General features: G+C 43.7%; 1 protein-coding gene across 5 annotated transcripts in view; it reads left to right on the top strand.

The window, feature by feature from the left end:
- The window catches only part of UBTF (upstream binding transcription factor), a 33,936-nt gene extending 27,402 nt beyond the window's left edge, over positions 1-6,534 (top strand). For all 5 annotated transcript variants that reach the window (XM_032235025.1, XM_032235024.1, XM_032235028.1 and 2 more), the window contains 6 exons: positions 363-451; positions 1,308-1,497; positions 1,773-1,820; positions 3,103-3,171; positions 3,824-3,970; positions 4,438-6,534. In XM_032235025.1, coding sequence (XP_032090916.1) covers positions 363-451; positions 1,308-1,497; positions 1,773-1,820; positions 3,103-3,171; positions 3,824-3,970; positions 4,438-4,551 — 657 coding nt within the window. In that variant the 3' untranslated portion in view covers positions 4,552-6,534. The remainder of the gene's footprint in view (positions 1-362; positions 452-1,307; positions 1,498-1,772; positions 1,821-3,102; positions 3,172-3,823; positions 3,971-4,437) is intronic.
- The last annotated feature ends 20,633 nt before the right edge of the window (positions 6,535-27,167 follow it).

Raw genomic sequence — 27,167 nt, 5'->3', positions numbered from 1 at the left:
ACAGAGTTGGGATGTTAATTTCATTTATTAAGCAATGATGTCTGAGAGGACTTGGGAAACATACAATCTGGAACAACATTTCCTGAGATCTATCTTGCCCCCACCCTGATCTTGTTAAAAGAGCCTTAAAATCAGGGTCTTCCCCCAGATCTCAGATTGCACATGTGCTGGCATGTGCTGCATAGTTTTTACCTACCTAAATTGTTTATTTGACTCAAAAATTTAATTTTTAGTATTTCGTATTAAAGGTTATTGTTTAGAGGATAAACTACTTCTTTATTGAAAACTCAAATATTTCATTACAAACTCCAGCAGGACAAAGGAACAGGCAGCCATTTATTCTCCTTTTTCCTTTTTTGTAGCGAGAACTGAGTGAGATGAGGGCACCACCATGTTCAACAAATGCCTCCAAGAAGATGAAATTCCAGGGTGAACCAAAGAAACCCCCCATGTAAGTGTTGGCTTAAGAGAATACAGAAATGCCGGGCTATCTGAATTCAGGAGAATCTTTGTAACTTGGGTGATTAGTACTTGCAGAGTATTAATCCACTCTTTGAGGGTGGAGTCCGCTTTTTCCTATTGCTTTATTTTATTTATAAGATACAAGTTTTCAATTCAATAAACTTCTCAAGTATGCTTCCAAAACAATTTTAAAAGAAACTTGACTAAAATTGTATTGAAGTTTAGATATATTGTATGCATATGCACTACTCTACCCCTACACAATCTCATACAATCCAGTCAAAACACAATAAAAGGACCCAACTTTACAAAAATGTAATAAAGCAGAATTAGAATCTCATGAAACTTCTTAATACCTTTCATGAGATTGAAGGAAAAATGTATTTAAACAGGTATCTGGAAATTATAGGAAAATGTTGTTGCATCTCATTTTATTTTCCAGTTCCTGTTTTAAGTTTGTAAGATCTTTGTAAGGATCTGGAGGTGAGCAAATGGATGTTTTGCACACTTTGTGGGAATCATCCTACCACTGAAAGTTACAAGCTTCTAGTGTCAGGAAATGGAACAGATGAAACAGATGTTGTTTACTTAGAACTAAGCTTGCCATTAATATGACAATTATCCCAGCCACTAATAATCTACATGGCTTCATTTTTTTCATCTACAAAGCGGTACCTTTGATAACTTTGTTAACGACTCTAGAATGTGATAGCCAAGAATATTTCTCAGCATTAATTCCCTATGATTATGAAATTGTTTAAAATGAATTACCTGTTCTGAATATTAACTGTTGCACTGAATTGGAAAATAAGTTAGAGTAATAGACAGTTTCTTGTGTTTATCAGGAATGGATATCAGAAATTTTCTCAGGAGCTGCTTTCAAACGGTGAACTCAATCATCTTCCTCTAAAAGAGCGGATGGTAGAGATTGGGAGCCGCTGGCAGCGGATCTCTCAGAGCCAAAAGGATCAGTACAAAAAGTTGGCTGAAGAACAGCAAAAACAATACAAAGTGCACCTGGACATGTGGCTGAAGGTGAGTTCTGAAGTGGGCAAAGGAGGAGGGGAAGGGAGGGAACATCCTTAATAAATCACAATAAAATACAGATACAATTTTTTAAAATTGCAAAATGAAGTCATTATTTCTAGCTTCTATATCAAATACTGTTCTCCATTATCAGTGACACACAGTTATGAGTTCTTTATAGACCTTTAATTCAGATTTCTCACGTCCTTCATCCTCAGCTGTCCTTCTTCACTGATTGTCTTTTAATCTTAGTTTTCCATTCTCATCTCTTTTTTTTTTTACAGACCTTGTCACCGCAAGAGAGAGCTGCCTACAAAGAGCATACCTCCAGTGTTAGTATTTTGCAAGTATTTATTGCATATCTATTGTGTTGAAAAGAATATTTCTTGAATTTTTTGCACGAAATGAAACTTAGCTTAGAAGGGCTGGAGCTCTGCAAGGAAGGTGGCATTGTCTGCCAGGCATTTAAGGATCCACATTATGCAGTAGATTATTGATATAATGGAACATGAGAGGGTGAATGTTTTCAAAGTTACTATAATCTTATGTTCATGATATGCTGTCGTTGGGGATAGCTGTACTGAAATAGCTACTACTGCAAATGGGCACCAGTATACAAGCAGAGTTTGTAACCATTGCAACTTCATCCACTTACCACTTTTTAGTTTCCAAGTTCAGGGCTGGCATGAAGCTGCAATTAGAAGATAGTGCTGTTTGTTTTAAACACTTCCATTGCTTTGAACATTCATGGTGAATATAAACTTGAAGTCTCATTAGACAACAAATAAATTATTCAGGTATTCCCATGTTTAGTTACCCTTTTCAAACTGATGCCTTCTAGAGATGATAGAGGACAACTTCCATCATCAGCAGGTTGGGGAAGACCAAATTAGGTGGTATATATGCTAGCTGCCTTTCACCTGCATGTTCAACAGAGGCTACTAAATTAGGATAGAATAAAAGCAGAAACTACTGTACAGAGGCTGTAATGTGAGATAATGTGGACTGGGTACAACCGTTTAGAAATTGCTGGCTTAACCAAAATGAAAGAAGCAGATGTGCAATCAATTTTCAGATACGTAAAATGAAATTTAAGGCAAATGGTAGTAGTGATATGTCAGGAGTGGCCAACCCGTGGTCCTCAGATCCTATATTATGGCTCTTGCAGGCCCCTTCTGATCCTTACTGCTGAATCTGTGCCATTTGGGGATAGAAAACATGTAAAAACTAAGATGTGCTAAAAGCAAAGAAAACCACGAAAATCTCTCTCCCAAGGAGCAATATCAATTACTTTACAGCCCTTTGTCTACCCCAAAGTAATTATTGGCAAATTCTGCAGTAAAGAGTAAATGTTAGACTCCTGGGAAGAAATAATAATTTTCTAGCTAAACATTATTTTTGGGTAGAATTAATTTTGTCTTCAACATTTTACCAATTTTGGCATCAAATTCCACAGTAAATGTTCAGAGGTACATTTGAGGGTCACAAGCTATAAATTAATAACAATGAAAGATGTAGGTAAGGGAAATTGTGCTTCCTTTAGACTGATTTGTGGAAAAAAGTACAGTCTCCCATGTTGATCGTCTCCCTTACCTTTCACTTCTATCTCATCAGAAACGTAAGAATATGGGGAAGATGCGTGGCCCAAATCCAAAAATAAAACCTTCAATGCCGTCCAAATCAGTAAGTATCTTAATATCTTAATGTCTCTGTTATACAGCTATTGTTGCCTAGTGAAAAATTCCAAATAAAGAATGCTATTCCTGAGATCGTTTGGTATTTTCAAAGTAGAAACAAAATCCTGGAAATAGTGTAAAATCCAGAAGTGCCCTGCCTCTCTCTCCCCCCCCCCCCCCAATAAGAACAGAACCTTACTTTCTTGGGATAAGACAGTATTATGCAAGAAAAGTGTGGTACACCAGATCCCTATTACTTTTCATATTTGGGATCTTATTAGAGCACTTAAAAAAATTTCCTTTCTTATTATCTCTTTCCTATTTCCAATTAGCAATAAGGAAAAAAATATCCTCTGTTGCAGCCATAGGACAGTGATAATATTTGCTAAATAACTTGGAATGCCTGCATGCTTATTTGAATCAAATTAAGCAGGAATTTCATCAGTTAAGCTTAATTGAAGAGAAACTTAAAATTTGTTTTTATATTACTCCCACAACTGTAGTAATGAGAAAGTTATGACTCTCCATATATTTACCATTAACTTCTCTTTTAGAAATGAGAATATGTTTGGCTGCTTTAGATTTAATTCATTGTAGTCCTCATGAATACCTGTCCTTCAGTTGGAAACTAGTTTGCGTTTAATCTACTCTATCCACAGGAATCTGAGGAAGAGGATGAAGACGACGATGAGGAAGAGGAGGAGGAAGAAGAAGAGGATGATGATGATGAGAACGGTGATTCTTCTGAGGAGGGAGGAGACTCTTCAGATTCAAGTAGTGATGAGGAGAGTGAAGATGGGGAAGAGGTGAGACTCTGTTTAAACTCCTCTTAGTGAAATGTAACTGAAATATTCCAGAAAGCCACATTTCTAAAATATAACTTATTTGTTTAAAAAAACATTTCTCAAATAAATACCCAATTGATCAATTTGAAAAAACAGTCACTTCACACCTTTTTTGCAAACTAAGAAAGAATGGCAGGTTTTAGGATAGTGATGCCTTACTGACTCAACTTTGCCTATTAATGAGTGGTCCCATTAACAAATAATTATCAGAATAACAGTGGTAGAATTGTATGGACTAAAATAGTTATTTTCAATGCAACAAGGTGGCCCAGCAAATAGATACTGAGATGCTTACAAACCAGGATTCTATACTCTCACTTGTCCTTCTGTCAGATTTACAGGAAGTGTGCTTCCTGTTGTATTTATACCTTCCTCCCCACCACCAACACTTTTTGGCTTGCTCTGTAACTCACGTCTTCTTTTCCCAGAATGAAGAAGAGGATGATGAAGAGGATGACGATGACGATGAGGACAATGAATCAGAAGGCAGCAGCAGTTCCTCATCCTCTTCAGGAGACTCTTCTGATTCGGACTCTAACTGAATTGTCTTCCATCTTCCACCCTCCTTGCTATACTTTATTCGGTTTTGTTTTTCCGGATAATAGTAACATTGCAGCTGTAGAGCTGGGATGGGGAAGAATCAGAGGGGGGGAGGGAATCACTGTGGTTTAATTCACTTCCTTTCTTCACAATCCTCACATTGCATTAATGATGTGTGACTGTGTGAGAGGAACAAAGGGCAGGGTACACAATAGCTGACAAACAGCAGAGGGGTGTACTTTTCCCTTTTTTGTGGGTGATGATAGCGTGGGGAGAGAATTTCATTATATAATCCCTTCTCTCTCCCTCCCCTTAAATCTCTGTTTATAAGAGATGACAGGGGTCATAGCAAAATCCAGACCCCTTTAACTTTTTTCCCCCTCTCATCTTCATCCCTCTTCCAACCCCTAGTTCTAGCCACCAGCTTGGGACTTTGTACAAATTCTTTTTTAAACAACAACATGGCAATGAGAGACATTTTCCCCTTTTTCTCCATCTAGCCCAGCAAACAGCCAAGGAGAGATGGATTCTAAAACAATATGAGCTTTGGGAATTTGCCAGTGAGCCTCATCACTCCTCATAATGGACAATCTTGTATAGTCTTGATCTTTCACATTTTGACAAAAGAGAGAAAGAAAGCAAAATGGCTGCAGCTGCACTTAGCAATTTCCTGTGACAAACTGGATATCCAGCATTTCCTGCTGAGGGAAATGGGAATTGGGGGGTCATATTCTGTGTGAGTGTGTTGCAAGGGTCAAGGGATAGAAGAGGGACTGAAGAACAGGATTTTTTTTATTTTTTTATTTTTTTGCAAAGGGGGAATATCTGGCATACTGTTGAAGATGGAGAGAATTTCAAAAACTCCAAGTGACTGGCTTTATTTTGCTGGAGGTGGACTTTTCTGTCATTTTTCTGACCAGCGTTTGGCTAAAGACGTAGTAGCCAGACCCCTTTGGGTTGATGTTGTTGTTAATATATATATTTTTTTTTACAATGAAGTGACCAATAATTGTACCAAAATGGGGCATTTTGTTGACTGTCTTTGGGAGGGGTGGTTGGTTGTGGGGATCATATGTGTCATTAGCATTTTTTTAAAAATATTTTATAAACCAAGTAAGACAACCATCTTTTTTTACAAGAAAACGTTCCCTCTTTGACATTAACCTCTTTACGTGTCTTTTACCAAATGCAAAATTTAAGATCTTGAGGAAAAATGATTTATGTGAGACAATGTATAGGAGAAATACAGATGTATGCTTTTTTCCAACATGTCTTGAACACACTAAGCTGAATTTTCAATTCAACTCTGGACAGAAATGTGATGTCAGGAAAGGACCAGGCACACAAATTCTCTCTTCCTGCCCCAACCTTATGTTTTCTTTAGCATGGCATTTAAATATCTGTGGAAGTTCTGTAAATTAGACTATGATTTAGGAGAAACTAGCTAAGCATATAAATCACAAATAACCAATCCTAGCTTGGTTTTCTAAATCATAGGTGAAGTTAATAATATTTTGTATGTAGGCATTGCAATAAAACAAAGTTAAGTGATAACAGAAGTGAAAGATTCCAATCTTGGATTTCATAGGTACATCGAATTTTTAAAAAAGGATGGAGATCATGTAAGGTAAATGTTTGAGAATAAGATCCTAAATCATCTACAAATAGGCCAACATATTTGGGGGAAGGAAAAAAAAGTTATTACCTTCAAACTAGTTCATTGTAACCTACTATTTATTGGACAGGTTAATTTTTAAGAGATATTTTCTTTTCTATTTTTTTTACCCTTTTTCCTTTTTTTATTGAAAAATGCCCTGATTTTACAAGGCTTCTATATTTTTTAAGTTATAATCACAGCCAGTTAAGTATGATTTAGAACAATTGGCGATCTTAATTTTCAGGTATACCTGATCCCAGGACTATAGGAGGTATGATTGAACCCTTGCCTGGAAAGGATTGAAACAATAAATTAGATTTAAGACTTGTATTTCACTCCTTATTCACCACTCCCTTGGAAAAAAAAGACATTTTCAATACTGTCAGCTCTAGTGGCCAAACAAGGCATGGGGGAGGATAAATTCTGTCTTCACTGATAAAAGAACTATAAGACACTCTACCACCATTCGTTCCTGATTATTCACTTGGTTGACATGGAACCTCATGAAGAGAGTGGTGGTTTCCAGGCCAGGTTTTCCTTGCAGCTTTCTTCCTTTATTACTATTGACACTCAGATAATCGTTCTGTTTCTTATAAGAAGCACCAGTGTGTGAATCTCTTTGAAAATCAGGTCTTGCTACCTTCCTGTCCCATATCAATAAGGTAATAGTTATGTGTTGTCACTTGATGAATATAAATGGATTGGAAAACACAATATGTGAGGGAAGGAGCTGTATTATTTGGATGCACAAGCAAAACAAATTCTACAACATGTTTCTTTCAGTCTTATCACTCAAAGAGGACTTAGCCCATATCCCAAATAAATGTGAATTACTGTAGATTGTCTGTTAAAAAACCTCACAAATATGTGTTTGCCATACACAAGAGGATATGCATATTATACACATACAAATGTATGCATGCACACATACTATATGTAAACATAATTTCTGATAAAGATAACCTTAAAAGTGAACTATGAAAAGGGAAGGCTTCCAGTATTTAAAGGGTTAGTGCCTTTGTGAATACGTTTTCCCTCCCGAAAATCTAAAGGAGATTATATTTTTGAGGAAAACACTCATTTAACTAACATAGTATCCTAAAATCATACTTTCCTTTTCCAAATAAGACAAGGAACAATAATAATAGATCCAACAAAAGTCAGTTAAGTGAGAAGCATCAGTAGTGATTTGGAATTTAGTGCTACAAGCACTTGTGTTGGAAGGGAATTGAGGAAAATTTACTATGCTTTAAGATTATTGAAATCTTAGAAAGTAAAGCAATGTTAAAATCCAAACTTTTACACCATATTTCAGTCACTTAAATCTTTTAGTTTTTCTACTATAATCAATAGATGCTTCAAATGTTTTGGAGCTCTAGGAAAAAAAGATGCATTATTCTTTCATAATGCCACTCTACATAAGTAAGTACATCAAGGTTCGGAGAGGAATAGGTTGGGTTTCGGATCCAAGGTGTCAGAGTTGGGTTCATGAATAGCTTTCAGGGATATGAAAGTTCATGTTTATTATTAAACTTCATATTATATGCTAGACAAAAATTAAAACTGCATATGTTAGGCAACTCTATAATTATATGGTTATAGTTTATTTTGCCATTCTCAAGTAAGTTTTAAGGGATACTTTAACAACCTCCAATCTGCTAGTAAGTTTGCTTGCTAGTATAGGTTTAATTTGTTTAGATTTGCAAATTAGTCCTACTGAGCTGAAACGGGGTTCATTCACGTACACAATTTAGTGATGGTTCAAAGGTTCAATGGCACTGAAAAAGTGACTTATGACCATTTTTCACACAAATATTGAGCATTCATATGGTCAATCAAAATTCAGATGCTTGGAAATTGATTCACAATTATGACCGTTGTTGTATCCCTGAGTCCTGTGATCACTTTTTGCAACCACCTGACAAGCAAAGTCAATGGGAAAATCAGATTCATTTATTACCATTTTAATAACTGCAGTGATTCACTTAACAACTGGCAATAAAGGTAAAATGGGACAAAACTCACTTAACAAATGTCTCACTTAACAACAAAAACTTTGGGCTCAATTGTCCATGATTACTGTATTTGCTTTTTAGGAAATAAAAGGCAAGGTTCTACAGTTCTAACAATATGAAATCTTAACTCCACTTAAATATTTTAAGTCTTCAGGGTTTAATAGTGCTGTGATGGAGCTGGAACTGAAATGACATGATGCATTAGTTGTGTTTTATGCCAAGTAAGTGTTCTATCTAATGGCAATTTTCATCGTTCTTGATCCAGGTCCCCCATCAAAACTGTAATCAAATATAAATTAAAAGAAAGCAAACTCATTTACTTCCTCATATGTAAGCCGTAGTTATACAACTATGCTGGGCTGACTATCTTAAGTTGCCTTTGTATCTTCAGCTTTCCCCCTATATCATGGGTATCAAACTCGATTGCGTCACGTGATGTCATGTGACATTTTTTGCCTTTACAGAGCCAGGGTGGGTGCAGCTTAGGTGTGATGCATCCAGTCTGTGCGCTGCCAGTTTGACACTCCTACCCGGGCCTATATATTTTCATAGTGGCCCTTGTGTCTGCCTCATAATAGTTGTAGAGAAAATAGTGGCTTATGTTGGACATCAGCTCAATGTTATGTTCAGTAAATCCCAGGTGGAGGTAAGAATGTGTTGCACTGTTGCTGTGGCTCCCTCAGTAAATTATAACTATATTCCAATTCAGCAATGTCCATTAACCTGATACTGGTGGAGATTAATTTCCCTTTGTATATCCATTGAGGTGAAAAAAACAATTGCCACATATATTGGGATACCAACAGATAAAATTGATCTTAACAATGAAGAATCTGCATGCTTTTTGCATATACAGAAATGTACCAAGTATATTCATATGATTCAGAAATTATCTTCTTTGTGTCTTAAGTGTTCTGCAGCATGATTTGGTCCATATTCCTCTGAATGATCTGGAAAAGTTTTAAGTGTAAATGTGTGATGGTTATAGCAAGGACTAAGCCTCAACTTTATTTTTTCTTGCTCAGTAATTTATAAGAAAACAAATAATGTCTACTAGCAGGAATGTATAAAATAATTAAATATATTTTGAGAAACCTTTTTAGGGAAAATTTGATGTCTTTGATTTAATATTATGCAATGCAGATATACAATACATAAGATAGCAGTCTCTGCATTTAAATAATACTTTAATTATTAAAATTGATTAATTTTCCAGATTAATTTAGGAAATATTTTAACGTGAATAGAATTAAACCTTTAAATTAATATGTTTACCTGAACAAGAATTAAATTACTATGTGCAAAAATTTACTGATGCTTTAGTTAATAAAGTTGAGAGGGCAAGCTATTGTTTTAGTAGAATACAAGGTAGGAAAAATAGAAAAATATCTTTAAAATAGGTATTGTCATTTATTTCTAATTCCTGAACCAATTCATTATCAATACATTCTTGCTTTCAGAGTGTAATTAATTTAAGCCGGCGTCTACAATGTGTGCAGTTCAATATGAGTCATCATCTCATTTAATGTCAATCAGATGTGCTAGGACTTTTTGCCTGCAGTATTTACAATTCGTAGTTGAGAGGGAATTAATGCGTCATGGCTAGTACATTATTTGCACTATTTAAATAGGATACCTGAGCATAGGAAATCCTTCAAGCTATATGCAGTCTTTTCTAGAACTTTCATAACTCAGTTGTTACTAACTTCATCATCATACATGATCATAGATGTTACCTTCTAAAGACTAAGATATTTCTAAAGCTAAAATTGTAGTAGTAACTCATCTAGTAGGAGAGCAGGAACACATCTTTTCCAACAGCCTTGGAACAAATATACTGTGCTGGGTAATGTGCGGATAATGTCACTTTTTCTTCTTCCTCCTCACTCATTCCTATATGAATTACATGGTAGCCAAAACAACATACTTTTGTACAATGAATCATGCATCTATAGAATCATGTTGTTGGTATCCTGTGGATTTCCAATTTATCAAGAACCTCTCCTTGCCAGTACTGTGAAATCCTTGCAGCTAGTTAGCTGGAATTTAATAGTCAGCCCAAGTAATGCTTTGGTAAGTATGCCAATACCGCTCCATTGTTTCTTAGCAGAATCTATTTCATTTTTATAAGGTATCATCAGGAATATGTCTGCATATAATTTTCAGTCTTATTTTTGTTTGCGTTAGAGAAATACTTTTGCTTTTAATCAGAATTTTTTCCACATTTGAAGTGATACAATATGCATGGTTCATTATGCATCCCACTTCACAGAATATCCTGTGCTCTTTATCTTAATTATCAAATGTACAGTGGTGAAAAGTAAAGCGAGCAGATGTCATTGTGTGCTAAAATAATTTGTAGAAAACACTTATATTTTCGTTTTACTTCATTGTTTCTGTTACACAGACTTTAATGCATTAAGCAAAAATTAGAAATTTGTGAGAGCTTCCTATTGCTTTGTGGGATGCCCACTTCTTTGAAATCTAATGTACTCCTTTACTATACACATCTGGGTACAGTTTTCCCCAAAGATAATTTACTTTTCATTGGCTTGTATGGATTTCGCTATAATGTGACCAATTTTATGTGGGATTAATCCAGCCCTGTTTTATATCAAACATTTTTCTGAAGTTTCCAGTTTTCAATCCAAAAATCTTCTCATTCTGTTCTTTAAATTGAGAAATTTAGTTTGATATTGCTGAATATACCAGCGCTGCTGCATTTTAGTAGTGTGATTTTAAGTAAAATTAAAAATAAAAATCTTGTTTTCAAAGAAAAATTGCTACAGTAGCAGCATACTTTTAAATAAAAAAGTATGGGGAAAGGAAAGAATCCTTTGCATGGTAAGAAGGAAGAACTCTGTATTTTTGCACTGTTAGCATATGTGATATTCCAAATGGAGGTTCTCATGACAAAATATTTTTTCCTACTATTTAACATGTTTAAATATTTTTAAAAACTTTAAAATGTCAAAAATATTTTTCATTTCAATTGATAAATGAGTCATGGAAAGCCAAAGATCATTTGCTTTCCTTATAATGCATCAACTTCACTAGGATTTACCCTCAAGTGTAAATAGACTTAAACTGTGGAGCTTCCCTGTTGGTTAATAAAGTGTAAAAATGAAAGCCTTGTTATCTTGTCATTACTTTGAAGATCTATTTGGTCTCTCTGTTCTCCCCCTCTCTCCAAGTATCCCAAGTTAACAATTCCTTTCCTTTCTTGTGCATATGGCTATTGAAGATAACAATTTCTGTCCCATTTTATATATATATATATATTATATTTATGCTGATAAATAAATAAAGGGAGACTAGTATAGATCTATTTCAAGCTATTTAGCTCTCATCAGCTAGCCACACCCTTACTGGGAATCGAACCTGTGCTCTATTGCCTCTAAGGCAGATGTGTTAACCATTGAGCTACAGGGCTCGACTCCTTATCAGCGAGGCCAGGGTGAAAGGTATATATTTAAAGTCACAACCCCTGGTATGCCCAAATATGGGAGGAAGGTCACACTTCCACTCTCTGTCTTCGGCTCGTCACAAGAGACCATCCAGACAGAAACCCAATATTTTTTACTGTTGCCTTTTTGTTATATTTGTTATATTTATGCTGATAAATAAATAAAGGGAGACTAGTATAGATCTATTTCAAGCTATTTAGCTCTCATCAGCTAGCCACACCCTTACTGGGAATCGAACCTGTGCTCTATTGCCTCTAAGGCAGATGTGTTAACCATTGAGCTACAGGGCTCGACTGCCCCCGGGGATGTGGACAAGGCCATGAGGGCTGTGAGTGCCTCCACCTGTGTACTGGACCCGTGTCCCTCCTGGCTGGTTACTAACAGCAGTGAGGTGACACGAGGCTGGATCCAGGCGGTTGTTGCCGCCTCCCTTCGGGAGGGGCACTTCCCCGCCGCACTTAAAGCGGCGGTGGTGAGACCCCTCCTGAAGAAACCATCCTTGGATCCAGCTGTACTCAACAACTATCGTCCAGTCTCCAACCTCCCCTTCGTAGGGAAGGTTGTTGAGAAGGTGGTGGCCTTCCAGCTTCAACGGTCCTTGGAGGAAGCAAGTTATCTTGATCCCTTCCAGTCCGGCTTCAGACCTGGTTACAGCACAGAAACCGCTTTGGTCGCATGGACCGATGATCTCTGGAGAGCCAGGGATGGAGGCCACGCCTCCATCCTGGTTCTCCTTGACCTCTCAGCGGCTTTCGATACCATCGACCATGGTATCCTTCTGCGACGACTGCGGGAGGTGGGGGTGAGAGGCACTGTCTTACGGTGGTTCTCCTCCTACCTCTCGGACAGGTTGCAGTCGGTGTTAGTGGGGGGGCAGAGATCGACCCCTAGGCCCCTAACATATGGGGTGCCACAGGGTTCGGTCTTATCCCCCCCTACTATTCAACATATACATGAAACCGCTGGGCGAGATCATTCGGAGGCACCTCGGTTCGCCCACATAACACCCATCCTCCGCGAGCTGCGCTGGCTGCCTGTTGATCTCCGGGTGCGCTTCAAGGTCTTACTTACCACCCACAAAGCCCTTCATGGCAGTGGATCTGCGTACTTGAGAGACCGCCTCCTGCCAATTACCTCCCTGCGACCTATTAGATCACACAAATTAGGCCGCCTCCGAGTTCCATCTGCCAGTCAGTGCCGACTGGCAACTACGCGGAGGAGAGCCTTTTCAGTAGTAGCTCCGACCCTCTGGAACGAGCTCCCCGTGGAGATTCGTACCCTCACCACCCTCCAGACCTTCCGCACAGCCCTCAAGACCTGGCTATCCCATCAGGCCTGGGGATAAAGATCGTAACCTGCCCCCACCCGAATAATGAATGTTGTGTTTTATTTTTACTTGCACTGTTTTATGTTTATTGTTTTATTGTCTTGTACCCCCCATTCCCTATAAATTGTAAGCCGCCCTGAGTCCCCTCAGGGAAAAGGGCGGCCTATAAATAATAAACTAAAAAAAAACAAACCAGATTGCAGATTTTGAAAAGATGTCCTCTGAACAGAGTTAGCAAATGGAAGCTGTCCCTAAATAATAGATTTTTTTATTTATTTAAATTTTTTTCCGACCGTCTCATCTAATAGCACCAGTCTAACGTAGAGGTTAAGGCATCAGACAGAAACTTGGGCACCATGAGCTCTAGTCTTGCCTTAGTCAAAACGCCAGTGGGGTGACTTTGGGCCAGCAACTCTCTCTCTGCTCTAAGGAGACAATGGCAAACCACTTCTGAAATCTTGCCAAGAAAGCAGGAGGGGCAGATATGGCGGGGACTTTAGGGCTGGCCATTACCGGGGAAGGAGGGTTCGCTACGTCACAGAGATCCCTCCTTCCGGCCCTATGAGTCCCACTCCGAGGCCAGATGGCGCGGGTAATCAGGACCCTGGTCTCAGGCTGTTGTCGCTAAATGCCAGGTCTGTTGTTCACAAGGCTCCCCTCGTCCGGGACTTAATTTTAGACGAGAGGGCAGACCTGGCATGTATTACTGAAACCTGGCTGGGCCCGGAGGGAGGAGTCCCCCTCGTAGAGATGTGCCCAGACGGATTTCAGGTGCTTCATCAGCCGAGAGCCCAGGGAAGGGGTGGAGGTGTGGCTGTTGTTATCCGGGAGTCTTTAGCACCTCGTAGGATCCCTGCTCCAGAGCTTGTCGGGTGTGAGTCCCTGCTGGTAAAGTTGGACCTCAAGGGTTAAGTGGGTTTGCTGTTAACGAACCTGCCTCCCAACAGCGTTGCAGCAGCCCTCCCCTCGCTCCTCGAGTCGGTAGCCGAGCTGGCAATTGAGTTCCCCAGGCTTATGATCTTGGGGGACTTCAATTTGCCTTCGCTCGGTGAACACTCTGATGGGGCGCAGGAGTTCATGGCTTCCATGACGGCCATGGGCTTGACCCAGGTAATTCGGGGCCCAACCCATTCAGCGGGTCACACGCTCGACCTCGTATTCCTCTCGGAGCAGTGGACCTGTGATCTTGGTCTGAGGGGTAATGAGATCATACCACTGTCGTGGTCAGACCACTGCCTACTGAGGCTTGACTTTCGGAGGCCAAACCTCCACTGTAGGGAGGAGGAACCGACCAGGTGGTTCCGCCCCAGGCGACTTATGGACCCTTTGAGGTTCCAGACGGAGCTTGGGGTTATTCCTGATACCCTTGCCCACAGTCCGGCGGAGACTCTGGTTGCTGCCTGGCACTCGGCAGCATCGGAGACCCTTGACCGGATTGCGCCACTGAGGCCCCTCCGAGGCGGTGGATCCCGGAGGCCCCCTTGGTTTACCGAGGAGCTCCGAGAGAGGAAGCGCCGGAGGAGACACCTAGAGCACCTGTGGAGGTCCGATAAATCTGAATCGAACCGAGCACTCTTAACAACTTGCACCAAGGATTACATCAGGGCACTTAGGGCAGCAAAAAGATCATATATTGCCACCTTGGTTGCGTCCGCTGAGTCCCGCCCAGCCGCCCTGTTTAGGATAACCCGTTCCCTCCTAAATAGGTGGGATACGGGGGACCCCTTGCAGGGTAGGGCTGAGGATTATGCCCAATTCTTAGCGGACAAAGTTGCTCGGTTTCGGTCGGATTTGGACTTCACCTTTGCAGATCCAGCCGAGGCACAAGAGGATGAATTAGTAGATCACCCCTGGGTTGAGTTTCAGGATGTTGCCCCCGGGGATGTGGACAAGGCCATGAGGGCTGTGAGTGCCTCCACCTGTGTACTGGACCCGTGTCCCTCCTGGCTGGTTACTAACAGCAGTGAGGTGACACGAGGCTGGATCCACGTTAAGTGTTAAAAATGGGATAGCAAAAATGTACTATTTGTCCTTTAGATTAAGGTGACCAGACGTCCCGCTTTTGGCGGGACACCCCCGCTTTTTAATGCATTTTCCCGCGTCCCGCACGCTTTTTTAAAAAGCACGCTTTTTTTGGCACTCGCAGCTCCCGCCCATCAGCTGCTAGCTTGCTGGGCTGGCTCATCGTTCTGTTCTATCTGCTACCTACAAATTTAAGCCAGCCCAGCCTGCCACTCACTGATTTAATTGGCCAGGACTCCAGCCAATCAGTGAGCTGGCTGGGATGGAAAATTTTCCATCCCAACCAGCTCACTGATTGGCTGGACTTCTTAGCCTGAGGACGCCTGCGCGAGTCTCCATTTTCCTTTCATCTTTTGGGGTTGCAGCTGCGCTTGTTGGTGAGTAATCTAATCTAATCAGAGAATTTTCCGCTCGCCGCGGCAGGAGGAGAGCGTGGGTGCAGCGGCTGCTGCCCGCAGAGAACATCCCCTTGCTTCCGGGGCTCCCGCCGCCTGGCAGAAGCCCCTGAAGCGCATGGAAGTTCTCTGTGGGCGGCAGCCGCTGCGCCCACCTCTCCTCTTGCCTCTTCGTCAATGGGATCGCCGCCTCCGAGAGCGTGGGCGCAGCGGCTGCCGCCCGCAGAGAACGTCCTCTCGCTTCCGGGGCTCCCGCCGCCTGGCAGAAGCCCCTGAAGCGCGTGGAAGTTCTCTGCGGGCGGCAGCTGCTGCGCCCACCTCTCCTCTTGCCTCTTTGTCAATGGGATCGCCACCTCCGAGAGCGTGGGCGCAGCGGCTGCCGCCCGCAGAGAACGTCCTCTCGCTTCCGGGGCTCCCGCCGCCCGGCAGAAGCCCCTGAAGCGCGTGGAAGTTCTCTGCGGGCGGCAGCCGCTGCGCCCACCTTTCCTCTTGCCTCTTCGTCAATGGGATCGCCACCTCCGAGAGCGTGGGCGCAGCGGCTGCCGCCCGCAGAGAACGTCCTCTCGCTTCCGGGGCTCCCGCCGCCTGGCAGAAGCCCCTGAAGCGCGTGGAAGTTCTCTGCGGGCGGCAGCCGCTGCGCCCACCTCTCCTCTTGCCTCTTCGTCAATGGGATCGCCACCTCCGAGAGCGTGGGCGCAGCGGCTGCCGCCCGCAGAGAACGTCCTCTCGCTTCCGGGGCTCCCGCCGCCTGGCAGAAGCCCCTGAAGCGCGTGGAAGTTCTCTGCGGGCGGCAGCCGCTGCGCCCACCTCTCCTCTTGCCTCTTTGTCAATGGGATCGCCACCTCCGAGAGCGTGGGCGCAGCGGCTGCCGCCCGCAGAGAACGTCCTCTCGCTTCCGGGGCTCCCGCCGCCCGGCAGAAGCCCCTGAAGCGCGTGGAAGTTCTCTGCGGGCGGCAGCCGCTGCGCCCACCTTTCCTCTTGCCTCTTCGTCAATGGGATCGCCACCTCCGAGAGCGTGGGCGCAGCGGCTGCCGCCCGCAGAGAACGTCCTCTCGCTTCCGGGGCTCCCGCCGCCTGGCAGAAGCCCCTGAAGCGCGTGGAAGTTCTCTGCGGGCGGCAGCCGCTGCGCCCACCTCTCCTCTTGCCTCTTCGTCAATGGGATCGCCACCTCCGAGAGCGTGGGCGCAGCGGCTGCCGCCCGCAGAGAACGTCCTCTCGCTTCCGGGGCTCCCGCCTCCTGGCAGAAACCCCTGAAGCGCGTGGAAGTTCTCTGCGGGTGGCAGCCGCTGCGCCCACCTCTCCTCCTGCCTCTTCGTCAATGGGATCGCCGCCTCCGAGAGCGTGGGCGCAGCGGCTGCCGCCCACAGAAAACCTCCTCTCGCTTCCGGGGCTCCCGCTGCCTGGCAGAAGCCCCTGAAGCGCGTGGAAGTTCTCTGCGGGCGGCAGCCGCTGCGCCCACCTCTCCTCCTGCCTCTTCGTCAATGGGATCGCCGCCTCCGAGAGCGTGGGCGCAGCGGCTGCCGCCCGCAGAGAACGTCCTCTCGCTTCCGGGGCTCCCGCCACCTGGCAGAAGCCCCTGAAGCGCGTGGAAGTTCTCTGCGGGCGGCAGCCGCTGCGCCCACCTCTCCTCCTGCCTCTTCGTCAATGGGATCGCCGCCTCCGAGAGCGTGGGCGCAGCGGCTGCCGCCCGCAGAGAACGTCCTCTCGCTTCCGGGGCTCCCGCCACCTGGCAGAAGCCCCTGAAGCGCGTGGAAGTTCTCTGCGGGCAGCAGCCGCTGCGCCCACGCTCTCGGAGGCGGCGATCCCATTGACGAAGAGGCAGGAGGAGAGGTGGGCGCAGCGGCTGCCGCCCGCAGAGAACTTCCACGCGCTTCCGGGGCTCCCGCCGCCTGTAATCCTGAACAAAGAATTACACTTAATATTGAAATGGAAAAGAAAATATAATGAATGAAAGAAGAAGTATAGGAAGGAAGGGAAGGGAAGGGAAGGGAAGGGAAGGGAAGGGAAGGGAAGGGAAGGGAAGGGAAGGGAAGGAAGGAAGGAAGGAAGGAAGGAAGGAAGGAAGGAAGGAAGGAAGGAAGGAAGGAAGGAAGAAACAAAGACTGTTGAAACAGAAAAGATAATATAAGGAAGAAAATGAAAAGACGTATAGGAAGGAAGGAAGGAAAAAAGGAAGACAATGTTGAAATGGAAAAGAATATAAGGAAGAAAATGGAAAAAATTATAGGAAGAAAGGAAGAAATGTACTTAATATTGAAACAGACAAGGGAATGAAGGAAAAAATATTGGAAGGATTGAAAGAACAAGGTTTTCCTTGTATGGGATTGATAGTGTCATTCTTAAATTTATTCCCCAAAATTTTTCCCATTTGTCTAGTTCAATGTTATAGCCAAAGTTCTGTGCCCATTTTATCATTGGTTCTTTTACAGTTTCCAATTTCCTCTTCCATTTGATACTTCAAGAGGAATTTGTATATTTTCCCTATCATCTTTCTGTCCAGACTTTGAATAATTTTATTCAATTCGTGTGGTTCTGTTTCAATACCATATATTTTAGTGTCTTTATTGTATTTAGTTTTAATTTTGAGGTAAGTTAGCCAATCACCTTTCATATTCTGATCTGCCAATTCTTCAATTGTTTTTAAATTTCCCTGTCTGTCAATTAGATCTCTGTATCTTAGAATTTTGTTCCAATCTGTAAAATTTGGGTGTGTCGTTCTTTCTGTTGGTGATAGCCAATTTGGGGTTTTCACATAGCGGATTTTTTTGATTTTGAGCCATTGTTGCAGTAAAGTTCTAATTAAATGATTTTGAAAGTATTTGTGCGTTTTATGTTTGTCATTCATTCCATAAGAAATTATGCCAGCCTGCCTGCAGGTCATGGCCTTCTAAGATCAGAATTCTTTTATTCTTTAACTCAATCCAATCCTTCATCATTGTCATTGTTACTGCAGTTGCGTATATATAGGCTCCCTGTGTGCTTCCATCCATTGCTACGAAGATCTGCTGACTCTGCCTGCCTGCTGGTAAGTGAGCCGGGTTTTTTCTTTTATTTTTTTAATGTATTTTAAAATAATATGTTATTTATTGTGCATATGATTTTTTAAAATAGTGGTATTCTGTGTTGATTCTTTTTTTAAATTGTCTTAGACTATTTAAAAAAAGATTCTATCCAAAATAAATTGAAACAAGCCATTTTTAAAATTTCTATGCACAATACTTTGAAATGGACTCAGGAGTCATGATTGACACTGAGTGAATTTGCACTTTTAATAATCAGGAAGATACAATGGCATTGAAAAAAGTGACTGATGACCATTTTCCACACTTAGCGACCGTTGCGACCATTTTTCACACTTAGCGACCGTTGCAGCATCCTCATGGTCACGTGATCAAAATTTTGTTTGGCAACAGATTCGTATTTATGCTGGTTTCAGTGTCCTGGGGTGACCTTTTGACAAAAAAATTTTTTTTTAATAAAGCCCCCTCCCCCCCCCGGTCAAGGGCGTCCCTCTTTTCCAACCTGAAAATCTGGTCACCTTAAATTAATATGTCCCAGCTTTTCTGTTCCCCAAAGCTGCCCTATAAATATATTAAATAAAATAAGCAGTCAGTGACAGGTCTCTTTACTGACAATAACTGAGCTAGCCCTTTCCTGAATTCTTATCATCTGAAAATCCAAATTAGATTGGAGACAGAATGATAAATGAGAGGGATGATAAAAGTAATTTTGGACGAATAGAAGTTAACAAAAAATCTATAGTGGAATACCTGAGATCTGGGGGTAGGGGTGGGATAAGGATCAAACATGCTGACTTCCTTAAGTTCTAGCTATTGCCAGGCCATATGGGTCTGATCTTGCATTTATATTCAGCTTCTTTAAATAGCTTTATCCCAAAGGAAATCAACCCTGACTGTCCTTTAGAAGGACAGATACTGAAGCTGTACCATAAATATTTTAGCCATCAAATAAGAAGAGAGGACCCTGATGCTGGGAAAGACTGAAGGCAAAAGAGAAGGAGACGGCAGAGGATGAGTGTCATTGATGCAGTGGGCATGGTTAGGCTCTGGGAGACAGTGGAGAACAGAAGACAGGGAGGTGCGAAATAATCTCTGATAGACAAATGTCACTACAATCATTAATAATCAGAATCTGAATTTAATAAATACATGGTTGTGAAACTTACTTTTACAGAACACTTAAGATGTGTCAAGTTCTTATCTACTCACATGTCCAATGAATTTATGACTTACAAGACATACATTTTCTGCTCTGTTCCATATTATTAGCTGCTACATCACATCCACATCCAGATGCAGAAAATTTGAATTAGATATTACAAGACGAGGGAAACTAAACGTATAAACTACCTTTTCAAAACAGTCCTAGGATGCATTTGTAATCCATCCTTCCGAGGTCGGTAAAATGAAGACCCAGATTGTTGGGGGCAATATGCTGACTCTGTCAACCGCTAAGAGAGGCTTTTAAAGCACTGTGAAGAGGTATATAAGCCTGGGTGCTAGTGCTATGATTCCATCTATAGTCAATGGTTACATATTATCTTATTAAAGACTTGCCCCAATTTAAATAAAATTAGGAAGGGTCTTTGGAAAACAGTCCATGAAAGGAAGCTGAGATAATGTAGGGTCACATTTTAATTTAAGCAATGCACCATTTGTTGTACCACTCATATAATTACCATTTGCTGTATGACACTGTCCATTGGGTCATTCATAAATGTTGGATTTACTTTCTTTTTATTCCCATGTTGCTACTTATTTATTGGGGGGGGGGGAGGGATGTATAGTTGTGTTTTGTCTGAGTAATTGTGTAGAAAAATTCAGAAACCTGAAAATAACTCTTTGTGTTACTTTGTATCCTTATTTTACCCAATATGGATTCTCTCCCCCCCACACACAGGAAAAAGGAGATATTTAATTTAAAATGCCCAAAGCAGATACATACGTTTTTGAAGAGGCCTGTAGGCAAATCCAGCAAAAATACATATGGTTAGAATTGCACTATACACACGCAAACTATCTCTCCATCCAAAATTCTGAATTAGATAATACTGAAGTCTATTCTGTATGAAAGTTCCTGCAGCCCCTCCAGCCATCACTAATCCAGTGGCAAATGAACGCTTTGTAGTCAAGTAAAGGCTGACCATTATCAGGCCTATCAAGAAATAAACAGAAATTTAAAGTAGTTATTTTATATTGAAGTCCAGTCACATCACCCTCTGTTTTATTTAACATGAAAAAGGTATCTGGGAAAGGAGAAAGCTTAAACATTGCTTTTCATCTGACACAATTAAAAACCATGCTACTATTTCTAATGAGTTTTGTTAGGAATTTAATCTAACAGTTGGGTTGGCGATATATAAATCATGTAGCAATGTTGTAATTGTTTCTTTAAATCATACTGTAAAATGTGATTGGTTGCTGTTTTTCCTCAATCGGCCATACGAGAGAGCCAGAATGACTGCTAGCTCTCTGTTTGCTAGATGCTGGGCTGATCTGATCTGAGTGTCGTGAGCTATTGTAAGTTTTTGCAACAGTTAGCAAACGGACTGTTTGTATGATTATGGACTATGTTATTTGGATTATCCCTTAACTGAAAGACATTGATGACAGACTGTCTTATCTGTTTATGGCTTGGACTGTTTGATGGACTCTGATACCTCTATTTCCACGAAAGGAAAAGCCTATTTAAACTGCAGCGTCTCTGTATCAGGGGTGGGTTCCTACCGGTCCTTGCGGACCAGTTGGTCGGTGAACCTGGAAGCAATTAACTTCCGGGAACACCCCCTCTAAGGTGCGGCTAGAACTGGCCACCCGCAAAGGACCTCCCCAGACTTGTTTGTTGAGCACTGGGCGACTGACGGTAGTTTGCGCCGGCCGCTCAAACTAGCACCAGTCGCCCCGTTTTCAGCAAAGCAAGCCCGGGGAGGTCCTTTGTGGGCGGCCAGTCCTAGCCGCTTGCGCCCAGCACTGCAGCTGAGGTGAAGCCCCAAAGCCCCCACTGCCACCAGAATATCTTCTGCCGCCACCTCCTCCTCCTCCAACAGCACTGCCAGATTTGCCGTCCGACACTGCGGCTGAGGTGAAGCTGCCAAAGCTCCCGCCACCACACCCGCCCATGGCAGTGACACATCCCCCTCCGCTCGGAACACCTGAACTGGGCACCGCGTTATCCCTCTCCCCTCCTCCTTCGCCGTGCTTTTGAGGAGCCATGAGGCTGCGGGAGCCAGTAAGAAGGCGGCGGAGGTGGTGGGAGCAGGAAAAAAAGGCCTCATGTCTTCTCAAAAGCACGGTGGAGGAGGAGGCGACGGCGGCAGGGGTAACGCGGGGCCCAGCTCAGGTGCTCCAAGCAGAGGGGGAGGCGTCACTGCCACAGGTGGGGGTGCTGGCAGGAGCTTTGGCGGCTTCACCTCAGCCACAGCATCAGGCGGCAAATCTGGCAGTGCTGTTGGAGGAGGAGGAGGAGGCGGCAGCAGATATTCCGGTGGTGGCGGGGGCTTTGGGGCTTCACTTCAACCACAGCACTGGGCGCAAGCGGATAGGAATGGCCACCCACAAAAGGGGCTTACCAAGTTTACCCACCTTCTCCAAGAAGCAACTACATTTCTCTCTTTCTTTATCCCCTACGTTCCTTCTTTTTCAGTTTGCACATGTTCCTGGGTGGTGTCTTTTTGCCCACTTCTACTTAAGGAGAAGTCCTCCCTAGGAAAATGATGGCATCTGACATACTATCTCTTCTCAGTTGGTTAGTTGAAACCCACCACTGCTCTGTATGCTGGTTTGTGTGTTCTCCAACACAACTCTCACAACACTTCGCTGAACGTACTCGCTCTCCCAATGGAAAGCTTACCTAACAGGTTTTCTCATGAAAAAGTGCTGCAAAGCAAAAGCAAAAGCAAAAGCAAAAGCAAAAGCAAAAGCAAAAGCATGTTTTCAAAAACAGAAGAAATGTGTGACAAAATTTGATTTTAATGTAAAGCATTACCTGGAGTGTAGGCCAGACTTGATCCCACACCAACAACGATTCCACGTGTGAAAAACAGCATTTTTAACTTTTCAGTATATGATGACCACACTAGACCACCTACGGTCACTAGATCTCCAACTATCGCCACTTTTATAGCTCCATACTTCACCAGAAGTTTTCCAGAAACAGGACCAAACATCATAATGAAAGCATAGCTGATAGATCCAATCCAAGCTTAAAAAGACAAATGCATTTAATTAAACATATTAAAAAAATATCATAAAAAAATATTATCAACTCACTTGTATGTTTTACTGATGTAAATGACACTAATTCTTGTGGATTTCAAGAGCATTGACATATAGTTTAAACCATTTGCTTAAAGATTATGCTTCCTAGAAGCATAATTTCACAATTAATTTTATAAGACTATAAAAGCTATTATATTCATCAGTGAACATTTCACTATCAGAGAAATGCTAGGTATAAGAGGATTTTTTTAACACATGCCTTGTTTTTGCTGATATTGTCAAGTGGAAATCAAGACATTCAGAAAGTTCACATGAGTAATAAAGATTTATTGCAAGCTTAAGCTCTCTACAAATCTGACCCACTAACAGTCAAGGGAAATGAGTAGAAGAGAAGCATTCAAGGTGGGCTGGACTTGCATGTCTTGTGAACATGCAGGGACTCGTAACTTATAACGCATTTGACCCTTCCCTCGGGCTCAGCCTGGTTATCTCCTGCAAATATTTCTGATACCAGACAAATGTTCTTAAATCATCCATCGAATCTAACTAAAATATCTTCTACTTCAATTTGCTAACTTTAAATATTTTTAAACTGTAAATTGGTTTTTGATAAAAATAGAGAATATAGTTCTGAGAGAAATCTGTCCCTTAAGAAATCTTCTTTCTGATATTTTTCCCCTGAAACTTATGGATCAATATACTTTTAAATATTTTGTACACATATACTCAAGTTAAAGACTGTTGGCTTACGTGAACGGTTGTTCTCAGGGCACTGCGAGGAGAGTCCAAATGTGGGTTAACACAGTCTATCTGCTCTAGGACTGAGTGAGTTTTTTCTCTTGGCCACGCCTCCCTTTGCCTCCATTATTCAGTTTAAAAAACGAGGAACCACCGAGCAGGAAGCCCGTACAGTCATGTCCAGTCATCACCCTCGCGTCCGCAAAGACCCGGGGTGGGATTGGACTCTCCTCACAGCGCCCTGAGAATGACCGTTCAGATAAGCCAACGGTCTTTCTTCAGTGTGCTGCTTGGAGAGTCCAAGCGTAGGACATGCCCAAGCTATAGTGTCCCCGGATGGGAAGAAACTTGAGTCTCCGGAACATCCACAACCTTCTGTAGAACTCTTCGCCCAAAGGAGGCTTTGGCTGAGGCAAAGGTGTCAATCTTATAGTTCCTGATAAATGCAGTGGGAGAAGCCCACATGGCCGCTCTGCATACATCGAGAATAGATGCCTGGGTCGCCCAAGCCGCAGAAGTGGCAGCGCTCCTCATCGAACGCGCAGTCACCCGGCTAAGCACAGACCTGCACTGATGTTCGTAGGCAAGCTTGATGCAGGCCTGCAACCAACGCCCAGTGGTGTGGGAAGACGCTTTGTGACCAAGAGACCCCAGATGAATGGCAGGTCCCAGGACGGGTAACGGTGAACAGCTCGGGGGCAGATGTTTGTCGCTTCCTTCAGGAAACTCTTGACCTGTGGGTGTTGGCTCAAGGGCCAGGAGGACCCCTTGATCAGGATGGTAGAAAGGGCCACAACCTGACGCTGGAGAGTGCTGGGGGCCAGACCCCTGTCCAAACCCTCCTGCAGAAAGTCCAGCAGCTGGGGAACAGACACGGACACATCCCTTATGCCTTGTTTCTGGCACCAGGAAGAAAACGCAACCCAGGTCAGCTTGTATATCCTGGTGGTCAAAGGCCTCCTGGAAGCCTGGATAGTGTGAATGACCATGTCCAAGATCTTCTGCCTCCTCAGGAGCTTCCCCACAAGTGCCAGACAGCTAGTTGCAGCCACTGGGGATCCAGGTGGCGAACCGCCCCCTGGCAGAGGGAGATCTGATCCTGAGGAATCCTCCACAGTCTCTGCATCGAGAGACCCACTAGATCCAAATACCAAGACCTCCTGAGCCAATGGGGGGCAACCAGGAGGATCTCCGCACCTTCTGCAATGAAAGGAAAGGAAAGAAGGCCTCCTGGCTTCTGAAAAGCACTGTGGAGGTGGAGGCAGCGGCAGGGGTAACCCAGAGCCCAGATGAGGTGCTCCGAGCAGAGTGGGAGGCACCACCATCGCTGCCATGGGCGGGGGCGCCTGCGGGAGCTTTGGAGGCTTCACCTCGGCTGCAGTGCCGGGCAGCAAATGTGGTGGTCCTCTTGGAGGAGGAGGGGGAGGCGGCAGCAGTTATTCTGGGGGGGGGCTCGTTGGCATCTTCAGCGGCAGCCCTGCCCCCTGTGAAAAAAAACCGAAGATGGAGCAGATCCACGCAGATGACATCGCCGCAACATGACTGGAGGAGGAATTCTGGGAATTGAAGTCCACAAGTCTTAAGCTGTCAGGTTTGAAGATCCCTGTGTTTTTTTCCCCTAAAGGGTTATGGGTGCAAGGATCTTATAACTTGACAGCTTTAAGACTTGCATGCTTCACTGCCAGAGTTTCTGAGCCAACATGACTGGAGGAGGAATTCTGGGAGTTGAAGTCCACAAATCTTAAAGCTGTCAGGTTTGAAGACCCCTGGCGTTTTTTTTCTAAAGGGTTAGGGGTGCGAGGATGTTGTAACAACAGCTTTAAGATTTGCGTGCTTCAAAAGCCAGACTTTCTGAGCCAACATTTTGGTTGCTAAGCAGGAGCGTTGTTAAGTGATACTGATATTATATAACACTTTTAATTAAGTGGGTACCTTGAATAAACACAACTTTGAGTTTCAAATAATACTGATTTCGTTGTTGTCTTAGGTGACATCTGTTAAAAAATTCAGGTGCTCAGGCATGAAAATATGCCGCTCAAACACTATACTTTTCTGCTCACACTGAAAGAAAATTAGAGGGAACATTGCTCTCCACCCCCCTGAGCTCTTGGGGACTAAGAACAGTATGGAATAGAACCCCTGCCTCTCCTGTTCTTGGGGAACGGGTTCTATGGCCCTGATCTGGAGATGAGCAATTTCCTCCTGCATAAGGGACCTCTTCAGGGGATTCTTTGGGGTCGGGCACCGGATGAATGTCCTTTGTGGAAAAGAGAGAAATTCTAACACCAGGCCCCTCCTGATCGTGTTGAGGACCCAAGAGTCTGTGGTGATCTCCTCCCACACATTGGCGTATAATGATCTTGCTGAGGTCATGCTTCCACCGGGATCCCCCGGCGGGAGGCCTAGCCCTCAGCTGTCTGAGCCAAAGAAGGGACGCCATGATGAAGAAAGAGGCTGAAGTGGATGCCCTGATAGTCCAGGTGGCCGCCTGGTGCGTCTTATGGCAGGCCTTCTCAGAACATTTATCCTCCGCCTTTAGACCTTCCAGGAGGTCTGCTGGCAGGTTCAAGGTCGATGTTAAGGAAACCACTGGCGCATCCACCTTGGTCAGTTTCAGCACATCCTCCATTTTACCCTCCATGGAATAAAGGGATTTATCCGCTCCGCTAGGATTGGTCAAGGTACCAGGCTGAAGCCACTCTCTGGACTACGTCCCAAAACAGACCTGGAACTGGAATTAGCTCCTGAGTGGGAGCAGTCTCCTTGAACAGACCTTCTTTGGGATCCTTGGTAGAGGAGGATGCAGCAGCTGTAACCTTAGGGGTAGAACCTAAGTCGGTAGCCGCCTTGGCCTTATGCAATATGGACCTAAACAATGTTGGTTTGAACAATCCTGTGAAGGCTGGCTTGTCAGGAGGCAAATCCTCATCCTCAAACAATTCAAAACTTCCAGCCTCCCCTCATCCTAAGACTGACTCCTCTGTGGCGACCGAAGTGCCCGGAGAGGCTGGAGCCTGAGCCTGAGCAGAACTCGAGGTTCACTTAGACCTGGGGGTCCCAGATGCCCCCGCTTCCCTGTGCTTAATGCCTTCAGTGATCCCTTGGGATATGGCAATGGAGATGACCTCCTTCATCTCTGCAGACAAGGCCGAACCTTTGTCCTCCCTAGGCCGAGGCCTAGCTGGACCAGGCCCATGGCATGACATAACCGTGGTAGACTAAAGCGCGCCGACAACACCGCGGTGCTAAAACCGCAATGTCAAAATCGCACCCACAACAGCGCGCCCACAAAAGCGCGCCGACAGAAGCGCGATTTAACTTAAGGTAAGGTTTAGGGTTAGGTTTAGGGTTTAGGTTTAGGGTAGGTTTAGGGTAGGTTTAGGGTAGGTTTAGCGTTAGGTTTAGGGTTAGGTTTAGGGTTATTTTTAGGGTTATGTTACAGCACGCTTCTGTCAGCGCGCTGTTGTCGGCGCGCTGTTGTCGCGCGGTTTTGACGGTGTGGTTTTGTCACCGCGCTTTACTCACACGCGCTTTAGTCTACCGCGGTTTTGTGGTGGAACCGACCAGGCCTGCCCTGATGCCTCTCTGAGCTGGACCTCTCCTCAGCAGGGAGGAGACCTTAGAAGGGCCCCAGCTCCTCCCTGACAGAGGAGCTAGGGGAATCAGGGTAACCCCAGGATGCCTCTTGGGAATCACCCCCAGATCTTTCGTCTACCAGGGAAGGGGACCTGCTGCCCTGGAAGGAGTGGGAGTCCTGCA

Source organism: Thamnophis elegans, chromosome Z, assembly GCF_009769535.1.
Source record: "Thamnophis elegans isolate rThaEle1 chromosome Z, rThaEle1.pri, whole genome shotgun sequence".
NCBI classification, from domain to species: domain Eukaryota; kingdom Metazoa; phylum Chordata; class Lepidosauria; order Squamata; family Colubridae; genus Thamnophis; species Thamnophis elegans.
This window is presented reverse-complemented; position numbering and strand designations above follow the sequence as displayed.